This window comes from Monopterus albus, unplaced genomic scaffold, assembly GCF_001952655.1.
Source record: "Monopterus albus unplaced genomic scaffold, M_albus_1.0 scaffold359.1, whole genome shotgun sequence".
Taxonomy (NCBI): Eukaryota; Metazoa; Chordata; class Actinopteri; order Synbranchiformes; family Synbranchidae; genus Monopterus; species Monopterus albus.
In genome coordinates, this window is record NW_018128239.1 from 163,307 (window position 1) to 175,119 (window position 11,813).

An 11,813-nucleotide genomic window follows, 5' to 3' on the forward strand; every position below is an offset into this window, starting at 1 on the left:
TCTCTGCTAATCAGACCAGGTTTTCCCCAAAATGTTTTCCAGTTATCTATGAAGCCCACGTTATTTTCTGGGCACCACCTAGACAGCCAGCGGTTGAATGACGACATGCGGCTAAACATGTCATCACTGGTCACACTGGGTAGGGGCCCAGAGAAAACTACGGAGTCCGACATTGTTTTAGCGAAATTACACACTGACTCAACATTAATTTTAGTGACCTCCGACTGGCGAAGTCGGGAGTCATTAGTGCCGACGTGAATAACAACCTTACTGTATTTACGCTTATCTTTAGTCAGCAGCTTCAAATAGGATTCAATGTCACCCGCTCTGGCCCCAGGAAAACATTTGACTATGGCCGCCGGTGTCTCTAGCTTCACGTTTCTGACTATGGAGTCTCCGATTACCAGAGTTGTTTTCTCAGCGGTTGTGTCGCTGAGTGGGGAAAATCGATCGACCCTACATCCACCAGACATCACTTTAATATTTATTGAATGCACTGCAAGAATTGTTCATGAGGAAGTGCCTGATCGTGGTTTCTGCTGTTACTATGCAAACATTAAAACACCTATGAAGCCAGCTGCTTTCTTGGTATTATTAGAAATATTTTTAACCCCCTGCTTAAAGCGCTGCACAAAGCACTTCTTGCAAGAGGAAGTTCAGCTTCAAAAACTTTGAAGCAGTTCATTTATCGATTTTTAATACAGGAGTCACTGTATGGATTACATATTGTTATTTAGATCACTTGTATAGTGATAGTAGTGACGAAGCTAGAAAGCAAATTTTACCAGTTGTGAATAGTTATACTGTATTTTGAAACCTTTTAGACAAGTGTAGAGAGCTTTGTGCCACAGCCAGGGTCAAATGTCCCAAACCCTGCACTTTTGTTGGCGATGTTTTCTGTAAAAATTTGCTGTGTGGCTATTGAATTAGGAATAATGGATGAATGTTGTTGGTTTTTTTTCATGACCCTCCTGACCCACATGCCACAATTCGGCCTGGATTCCCACATATTCACAAAAAATATTAAAATCTAATTGGACAAACTGACATGAAATTTACTGAGCTCATTGATTCTCCCAGGAGGATGAACCCTTTCCATTTTTGGCACTCCACAAGCTTTCATTTGGTGTTATCCACATGTTCAGATGTTAAGGTGTCTCATATTGTAGTCCACGGATTACCATTAGATTTGCTGAACACATTCATGTTCCCAAGGAGATAAACCCTTTTGAATTTGACCCCATGGCTTTTATTCTGCTGTTACTCTTAGGACCTGCAAAATGAATGTTGTTCGAAGCTGTTTGAAACAGTATTAACTAAATCAAGTTAAATTTTTCACTGCAGAATCGTAGAACAGTGTGTCCTTGTGACTAGTGTGAAAAAGAAGCCAATGCTGTGAAGAGTTTTTCCTTGTGCAGTCATCCCTCATGTTCTTCAGCTTGTTATTTTGAAGGGTGGTGGAGACTGTCAGCTATTCTGCTCGTGTCCTTCTTTGAAAATGTCAGACAGCCTGTTAGCAATATTCCAGGCTTATTTGTTTCTAATAGCCTCATTGACATTCCAGTGAGAGGCTTCCTGTGCATCACACCAGTTCATTAGACCACTTGGAAGCGGGGACGCTGCATCGTTTGTCTGCGTCTCAAGCTGACTATATAATAACCAGCAGTACAGCAGTGGATACTTACTATGAACTGTTTCTGTGTATGAAACAGATAAATGTTGGTCTGAGGTGTGTGTATTTCACAGAGGCAGTGAGTGTGAAAAGTGTGCGTGTGTTTTTGGGGTTGTCTTGGGCATTTGACACGCTCAGTTAAGTGTGAGCTGAAGAGATCAGATCAGTGTTTAGTGTTTGGTGCTGATATGAACAAAACCTTGACTTGCTTCCTCAAGGTCGCCACTGATCTCATACTAGTGCCAAAAGGAAGTCTGCAACCATCCAGTTCACTTTGGACATCTTCAGATCTGAAAGCTGAAGAAGGTGCTTCTGTGATCAGATGAGATTTATCACATCATCTTTCATGGCTGCTGCATGCATTCTATCTCCTATTATATCAACCTCCTCTGTTTGCCCTCTGTTCATTTCTGCTTACAAAATGTCTTTAACCTCTGTAGTGTTTATTTTAACACCAAGACAGTTTGACCAAAATTCAAATGAGTTAATGGGCCAGTTTTATATGTATTAGTGGGGCATTATCTCCACAAAATGATTTTTTTTTTCTTTTTTAAAGGGAGAACAGTATCTAATTTATAATCTGTCAAACCACTAAGGGTGTCTTGTGTTAGTGGACAACTAAGGCTGGAACCTTAATATATGAAAACTATCCAGATCCAAAAACGGCGTTGAATATTTGGACAGATAATTTTTTTTTTATTTTTTATTATTTGATCAAATAGTTCCTACAAATGAAATTCAAATTTTGCCAATTTTAGTTATATTTTGTACAGGTGAATAGTTGTTGTACAGCTGCTTGTGTGTGCACAAGATTTAACATTTGAGAACTTTGGTTTCTTTTGTTTAAGGGGCTGAAATCAATATTAATATATTAACAATGGACCTTTATAGTTACTCCCAACTCATTATTTTGGTGTTCTGGCCTGCAGCATTATTGTGTTGGTTCACTCTTACCATTCTTATCTCTATAATCTTTAGTCAGTAGGCCACTAATATCAGAGGAAAGGCTCTAAAAACCCAATGTATGCTATCGGTAGACTTAATGGAGCATTTATCAGATAAAAAGTAAAATATTTACTCAAACAGAGCGAAACAGAGAGTGAATATTAGATTAACGTTGCTCCGTAACAGCTGGATGTATAAAGAAGCAACAGTTTGCTTAATCAATTTAAAAGGTGATGTCAGTTTACGGTGTGTATCTGCTGCCCCCAAGTGATCAAAAAGTGACTTATTGCAGCTTTAAAAATGTGGAAACATCATTTCAGTATTGAAACCCATTAAATAATCCCATTAATTAAACCACATTTATCACATCACTTTCATCCATTTACTGCTTGTGTCCTGTATTCTCTTTTTGTTAATCCCTGTATTCATTTTTAAAACGTACTTAGTGTTTTTCCACCAGTCACTTTGAACAAAGCTAAAATCCTCGCTCGTTCTCAGCTGGCCAGTGTTTTACCGGTCAGAGTTATAGAAGGGGAAGTGCTCTGCCAAAATGACCAGACAGCCCCAGCCAAATTAAATGGAAACCTTCACTATTATCTTCAACTGTACAGACTGACAGAATGTCTTAATTATTGCCATTGATGGGCCCAATGAGGGCTTGTATCATTCCTACACTTAAACAGAACTGGTAGTCCCATCCCTCAAGACATTTTTCTTTATATAGACATTAAGAATAATAAGATTCAGAGTAGTGACAACACAAAAGAGGGTTCAGTTAGGATTTGTACATCCGGCCGCTGGAGCTGCTGTTATGCCAAGCTGCTAATTAGTGATGCTTATGTTCTGACATTAACAATAAATCACACTAAACAGCTCTGTGTAGTGGCAACTCGGTGTCTCTCCTCTTTTCCTCATCACAAAAGCCACAGTAGGCAGAATGAGGACGTTGTTAAATCTGTTTTGACAAATATAGCCATAATGTGATTTGACCAACTGCATCTTGGGAATAAAATCAAACAAAGCAAAATTTCACAAGAGAACATAGCTGACCATACAGGAAAGCCACAGTCAGAAGTCATGAATGAAAACAACAAATGGCAGATGTTTTATTTTTGAAGCATGTGGACGGAGTTATTATTTATGCCAAAGGTGAGACATGTCCTAAACACTTCATGAGGGTCTTCTAGCTTTACATAATGTCTTTATAATCATCTTGGCCGTGTTTGTTGGGCAGACAACCGGAGTGGAGCTGCTGATGAAATGTGTCAACATCCCAGAGACTAATGACAGTGTGGTGAGTCCAGCCATTGTCTCCTTTTCATCCTGTCTCCACCACAGTGCTTATAACTTTACCAGCAGCAGTGTGGGTGGGTGGTGAGAATTGCAATCCATCACTCAGTGTGGAAGACGTTTTTCCAGACATTTAATATTGTTAGTTTCTCATCTGTATTCAGTAAGCAATAGGGCAGCATTGTAGAAAGAACATTATTTATGTCCTTGCCAAAGAAAATAGGAAGTTTAAAACCATGTAATTTGACTAAATCCCCATGTATAACACCCTTCCCTTCTTTGTTCTCCTTTCCCCCTCCAGGAGCTCTACATCATAGACTCAGCGGGGAAGGAGACATTAGTGGAAACCTGCGAGAAAATGGTTAGTTTCTCCTCATTTGCATGAAACTAGTGAAATCCATCAGCCAGGGTTCCACATCCTCATATACAGTTCAAGCACAGGGGAGCTACTGAAGTATCATTTATCTTGTCACAGAAGTACACTAACTCTGTCTTTCTCATTGTCTCCTCCTTCCCGTAAACATGAACCCTGCACAACCCTTTCCACATCACATAGTGGGGTGAGCCATCGTTACTCTGTCTGGTTTTTGACCTGACCAGTGAGCACTCTTTTGCCAACTGTAGCCGCTGGATGGAGAGAGTCCGTGTCCACTGCCACGGGCTCCATGTTCCAGGTAACGCTCCCTAAAGGTCAAAGAATGTGTTGAACACCAGCAGACTGTCAGAAATAGTTCGAGTGTGAAGTCACTGAATTCTTTGGTAATTTTCATTGTGGTACATTATGTGATGGATTTTAGTGTTTTATTTTCTTTTTAAAAGAGAAATGTGACATCCAGTGGATTAACTATAGACTAGGGACTGACTAATACTGGGTTTTGAAGCCAGTATCTATATTGAAATTTGAGAGTTTAAAATATATAAGTGCAGTATTGTCCAATATATTACTACCAGATTTTTTAAAGAGATTTCTTAAGTGTGATTAACTTAACTTAACTTAACACTGTGGTAAACATGGAAGCACTGATTCTAAATTAATTCCCACAAATCTTTCAGGTAATGTTTGGACATTTTTAACAGTGGAAAAAACAGAGGACGTCACATTTTCCTTCTAAGTTGTTTCCCTAATTGCTAGAACTAATAAAACTTTGTAGAACAGCTTTTTACCTATTTGTAGAAATGTAAGAACTGTAGAAATGACCATCAGTCCAGTTTAAACCCTCTTTGGCTAAAATCGAAGAACTTTCCACGACACGTTTGCTTGAGCCTGTGTTTTTGTGAGCTTGTACATTTGTGTGTTTGAGGTGTCCTGGTGGGCAACAAGTCAGACCTGTCCACAAGAAGAGAGGTACAGGCATCCATGGCCCAGGAATGGGCCCAGAGCCAGGGCTTAGAGTACCATGAGACATCGGCTGTGAGTGCAGTTCAATAGTGTGTCATTATTTGGTTCAGTGGGGAGATAGTGGGTATTAACCATTCCCACACTGGGAGGATCAGCATTACAGAAATGCCATAATGCCATTTTTATGCATGAATACGAAACAGTGACATTTCACAGTACTAATCACTGTGCATCCGTTTGTCTCTGACAGAAGGAGATGGAAAACTGTGATGCGCCGTTCCTCAGTTTAGCCCGGATCTTCCACTCTCTCTACCACGAGTGTCGGGAGACCATCCAGAGCCTGAGTCCAGGCTAGAGCCCTTCCCACTAGCACACACACCGCGACTTTTGCCCCAAACGACAGCAGGCACTGGATTTCCATTCAGAGAATTTAATAAGCTTCATGGATAATGCATGTGAGGATGAACCCCTGCATTCTTTTGTACCACCCAGGCTGCAGTCCCGACAGAGGGTGGCTTGTTCACAATAATATTTTGATATGCTGATGAATAAAGTTGTTTTTTTGTGACAATCAGGACTTGGCCGCATTTTCTCTTATCTGCTTGTTCCCATTCTGTGCACAGATAGTGGGGGTTCACAGTGACGGTCAGGTTATTACCACAAACACAATAAGACACTAACTTAATGTGGAAGCGAAAGCAGAGTGTGCATTTCCTCTCCTTTCTGCAACATACATGCATGTTACTGACTCCAGGTAGGAGTAGGGTTTAAGTTTACCCTTATTTATTGCCTCCTCCTCCTCCCTTTTTAATGTTTTCTTTTTATCCCAATGTTACTTTGTTCCTGGCCTCATCTCTCTGTCTCTCCTGTCCTTGTCTCTCTGTCTCACTTTCTCTTTCTCTCTGCCTTCTCCAGTCTTTCCCCAGTCTGTTAATTTAAAAAAAAAACCTATCCTTTCCTCTCACTACCTTTTCTCTTCCCAGTCGTTCTCTTGTTGTGTTATCTCCCCAGCTGTAATCCTTTCACATCATTTCAGACGTGTCCCCGGTGCAGCACTAACGGGTAATCACCGTTCTAATTAGCGGTCTCCCATTCAAACCAGGTCAAAACCACGTCCTTGTTCTGTCAATGCCTCTCAACCAGCTTCCACCATTCAGGTGAAGGGACTCAGACACAATGGTTTTCATCTCATTAGGTACCACATTGTGGTACCTAGTGTGTGATGAAAAGTGACTGCAGTGTGTACTGTAATAATGATGATACAGTCTCCATCCTGTGGAGGCCAGATGCTATCACTTAATTAGATTTTTGATCATTGAGTCTTTGAGTTTTCTGTACCATCTGTGTTTTTACATACATTTGTTCAGAAGTTTGACAATGAAAAACACTTTATTCACCAAAGCACAGGGTTATTAGATAACACACAAAGTAACGTATTGAGCAACCGTTCACCTGTAAAACTAAAACAGATTTGTAATGAGGTTCTTTTGTATTTAACAACTTGTCATCATTAGTGGAGCAGTGTTTTTCTACTCCTTATGTGGGTGATCATAATTATAGCAATTAGGGCTCTTTTTTTCTGTTATTGTTTTTGCATCTATAATGTGTATCAGTGTGTGAGGGTGGCTGCGTGTGTTTAACTGTGTGTCTGATTGTTTTCTCTTTTTTTGCAGGCATATGAAAACAAAATCCAAATACTATACTATATGCATATATAGATTTTACATCTGTTCCCTTTATTTGTGCCTAACAATGTCCATATACATGTGTGTAATGTGCATGGCATTGCCAACTGCAGTATTTTCCTGGACATCTGTCTTATACAGTAGGTGAGCTGTTATTGTACATGCATACCTGCAGGTAACACAAGCTCTTGACCATCCTGAGCACCTCAACAGTATCATAGAGCCTGCCTTTTATTCATTTAAAATGAAGCATCATACCTCGGGAATATCACTTAATAACATCACAGGCTAGAGTGTGGGCTGTTGTTTATTGCTTTGGGAGAGACTTCATTTCCACAGATATTGAAACGTGGTCAGAGATCACAGAAATGCAGAGCCAAGTCTGTTTTGGTGGCTTTGTGCTACACTCACTCATCGGCCATGTCTAAACACAATGATATACTCTCAATAATTTGTATTCAAAACATGTTTGCTTCATTGGCGCAGATCTATAGCACAGCAGGAACAACTGCTATTCACCTTTTAGCCACAAGAAAGGGCAAAAATGTTCAGTGCCACACCCCTTCACAGCTGAGAGGGTGTAGTAGGTCAGCTCTGTTTTTGACAGTGAGATGGTTAGGGCCTGGGCTGTGTCAGGGTGAAAGGAATGCTGATTCATTTGATGTCATTCATGATCAGTGATGCAAACAACAACCACTTCTTTCCTCACAGCTTTTTTACAGTAGGACTAAGGAGTGTAGTGTTTAATGATATTTGTAAATTGATATCCTTTCAGTTGGTGTTGAGGCTTTTTCAGCAAATAAATCAGCACTGTCTGTTAAATACTTCCACATTACCTAGAAATGTCATGTCGTTATCTGTTCTTATGTTCTCTTTTTGCATATTGTATAAAATGCATGAAGCATGTTTAGTGATCAGTTGGTGATGCCATTACAAACTGAACACTGCAGTGTTTGTGCATCTCTACACATATATCTGTGCAAGGTCTAAATCTGCTCTGGGGCATCAGGGTTTTATTTCAGCTGTATTTCACTGCAGTGCATCTCACCCAAACAAACACTAACACAGAGTTTTGTATTCATTGCACAGCCTGAGCACAGGGTGAATAGTTCCAGCTCATATCTTACACCTACACTCACTGTGTTTCTGTTTCTTACACACTTTCTGCAGATCAGCACCGTCTTATTTTCTCTGCTTCCAGTCCTGAACACCTCTAGTTTTGATATTATGGCTTTCTATATGCCTCTTCTCATGTTACTGTTTTATACCAGTTTTTAGCCCAAGTGTAAATGGTGCTGATATTAATGTAGCTTGACTGAATTTTAAGTGAACTGACACCAGCCTTGCTCTCGCTGTCTTTCACAGTGCATGTGTGTCTAACTGTTGCTTGTTCACTCACCTCCGTTTGTGACCTACAAACCTTACTAATCACAAGTGAGGGAGGACAGCAGCTGTTCCCTCAGATCTGATACCCTCCTGTTTGAACTGCACCATGACAGAAACCAGCCACGATGCCTGAGAGCTCATCTGCATAACAATAAAATGTTATATTTGGTATTTCAGAAACACCTTCAAAAAATGTCTAATATCAGTCCAAAGCACTAATTTTCAAAGGGAAAGTAGGCAACTTGTAGGTGTAGCATTTACAGTTGTTAAAGTATTTTTGAAAGAACCTGTGCTCTCTATCTGTTGTGTGCCATAGAGCAATCCAGTCAATTTATTAATGAAAATTGACCTGGGGACACAAATTGTCTCACTGGTTTATGCTACAAATATTAGCATATAAAAAGTAACTTTCAAATAATATGGACTAAATTGCAACAAATAGTACCCTCAAATCATTAGGTATCAAAAACATCTGACAGTGCTTGTCCCCGCTTATCAGCCCACCACCCCAAATAGAGGTAGATAATATTAATTTGCACTTTTACAGGAATGTTGAGAAGGCCCATTGGCAGACAGGAGAAGGGGCAAAAGTGTGGCATTTAATAACAAAAATATAAATTCAACAAAGACAAAAAAACTTAACCAAAAAGACTGCAGCCTCACAGCAAGATACAACCTCATGTCTCCCTTCTCTGACCTGAATTGTATTTTACCTTCTCAGCCGAACATACCATCTATTCAGGTAGGTATAGGATGAGCTAAACAAAGACAAGGTATTAAAGTCATACTAAATAATTAGCAAACAGCAATATAAACCTATAGGTGCACAAAAACACCCCTAACTACAACAAACTGAAAACATTTTTTTAGCTGTGCTCCTACCAGTTTCTAATACCCACCTCTCACTGCTGAGAGGACCTAATAATACAAACCTGAATCTGCTATCCCCGATTGAGCAGCTGATCCACTCAATTATCACATGTAGAAAAAAAAAAATCACACACAACTGACAGAGCAAACCCCCAAGAAACAACACAAATCAACTAACGCAGTCAGTGTCATTTACAGTGCCTTGCGAAAGTATTCGGCCCCCTTGAACTTTGCGACCTTTTGCCACATTTCAGGCTTCAAACATAAAGATATAAAACTGTAATTTTTTGTGAAGAATCAACAACAAGTGGGACACAATCATGAAGTGGAACGAAATTTATTGGATATTTCAAACGTTTTTAACAAATAAAAAACTGAAAAATTGGCCGTGCAAAATTATTCAGCCCCCTTAAGTTAATACTTTGTAGCGCCACCTTTTGCTGCGATTACAGCTGTAAGTCACTTGGGGTATGTCTCTATCAGTTTTGCACATCAAGAGACTGAAATTTTTGCCCATTCCGCCTTGCAAAACAGCTCGAGCTCAGTGAGGTTGGATAGAGAGCGTTTGTGAACAGCAGTTTTCAGTTCTTCCCACAGATTCTCGATTGGATTCAGGTCTGGACTTTGACTTGGCCATTCTAACACCTGGATATGTTTATTTGTGAACCATTCCAATGTAGATTTTGCTTTATGTTTTGGATCATTGTCTTGTTGGAAGACAAATCTCCGTCCCAGTCTCAGGTCTTTTGCAGACACCATCAGGTTTCCTTCCAGAATGGTCCTGTATTTGGCTCCATCCATCTTCCCATCAATTTTAACCATCTTCCCTGTCCCTGCTGAAGAAAAGCAGGCCCAAACCAGGATGCTGCCACCACCATGTTTGACAGTGGGGATGGTGTGTTCAGGGTGATGAGCTGTGTTGCTTTTACGCCAAACATAACATTTTGCATTGTTGCCAAAAAGTTCGATTTTGGTTTCATCTGACCAGAGCACCTTCTTCCACATGTTTGGTGCGTCTCCCAGGTGGCTTGTGGCAAACTTTAAACGACACTTTTTATGGATATCTTTAAGAAATGGCTTTCTTCTTGCCACTCTTCCATAAAGGCCAGATTTGTGCAGTATACGACTGATTGTTGTCCTATGGACAGAGTCTCCCACCTCAGCTGTAGATCTCTGCAGTTCATCCAGAGTGATCATGGGCCTCTTGGCTGCATCTCTGATCAGTCTTCTCCTTGTATGAGCTGAAAGTTTAGAGGGACGGCCAGGTCTTGGTAGATTTGCAGTGGTCTGATACTCCTTCCATTTCAATATTATCGCTTGCACAGTGCTCCTTGGGATGTTTAAAGCTTGGGAAATCTTTTTGTATCCAAATCCGGCTTTAAACTTCTCCACAACAGTATCTCGGACCTGCCTGGTGTGTTCCTTGTTCTTCATGATGCTCTCTGCGCTTTAAACAGACCTCTGAGACTATCACAGTGCAGGTGCATTTATACGGAGACTTGATTACACACAGGTGGATTCTATTTATCATCATTAGTCATTTAGGTCAACATTGGATCATTCAGAGATCCTCACTGAACTTCTGGAGAGAGTTTGCTGCACTGAAAGTAAAGGGGCTGAATAATTTTGCACGCCCAATTATTCAGTTTTTTATTTGTTAAAAAAGTTTGAAATATCCAATAAATTTCGTTCCACTTCATGATTGTGTCCCACTTGTTGTTGATTCTTCACAAAAAATTACAGTTTTATATCTTTACGTTTGAAGCCTGAAATGTGGCAAAAGGTCACAAAGTTCAAGGGGGCCGAATACTTTCGCAAGGCACTGTACCTAACCTGATTAAAAGCTGGATCAGATTGAACATATTAGGCAGAATTTAATAATTTAGCAAACACAGCCACTCTTAATGTGGGAGAACAGGACCTAGAGAGGGAAAAAACTAACCTTTTCACACCCCTTAAAAGAATAGTTTAGTGCTTTGGGAAAAACAATTCATCACTGGTTGACAGATACTTAGATAAGAAGATTGACACCACTGTCTTGAGGCTACAGTGAGTGGCCTGTTAGCTTAGCTTAGCATAAAGACTAGAAACAAAGAGAAACAGCTAGCCTTCCGGTGTCCAAAGGTAATAAAAATCACCTACTAGCACCTCTAAAGCTCATTAACAACATATCAACATATCACATCTTATTTGTTTAATCTGTACAAAAATCAATGTGCAGAAATGACAATTTGCCACTTTAAGGCCAGATTGGCCTGACCAGGTTTTACATTGGTGGTAGCCATATGTGGGGATTGTAGTAGGTCATAATGCCATTATTTAAATGTAAATGTAACTAATCACTATATAGTAGCTTTTATCAATCAAAAGGAAAGTCAGTATTGTTCTGCAAATGTGAAAGTCAACTAAATTCACTCTCCACTATATTTATGGTACTAACATAGCGCTGCTGTGTACGATTTGTGCATTTCAGCAAGATCCCAGAGTTTGAACACCAGTAGGAGTAAATCATTATGAGCCTCCAGACCAGATGGGGGCATTGTGATGCTGCTTGAATGAAACTGAACAACCGTTCCACTCCCTTTTCTTTCTCCACCCTCCCTCCTCTTCCCTCCCTTGCCAGCCT

The 11,813-nt window shown here is 40.1% G+C and overlaps 1 protein-coding gene across 2 annotated transcripts in view; it reads left to right on the top strand.

The window, feature by feature from the left end:
* The window catches only part of ift27 (intraflagellar transport 27 homolog (Chlamydomonas)), an 11,596-nt gene extending 5,769 nt beyond the window's left edge, over positions 1 to 5,827 (top strand). For both annotated transcript variants that reach the window (XM_020625559.1, XM_020625558.1), the window contains exons 3-7: positions 3,852 to 3,911; positions 4,209 to 4,268; positions 4,464 to 4,581; positions 5,209 to 5,318; positions 5,497 to 5,827. In XM_020625559.1, coding sequence (XP_020481215.1) covers positions 3,852 to 3,911; positions 4,209 to 4,268; positions 4,464 to 4,581; positions 5,209 to 5,318; positions 5,497 to 5,601 — 453 coding nt within the window. In that variant the 3' untranslated portion in view covers positions 5,602 to 5,827. The remainder of the gene's footprint in view (positions 1 to 3,851; positions 3,912 to 4,208; positions 4,269 to 4,463; positions 4,582 to 5,208; positions 5,319 to 5,496) is intronic.
* Positions 5,828 to 11,813: the final 5,986 nt, after the last annotated feature.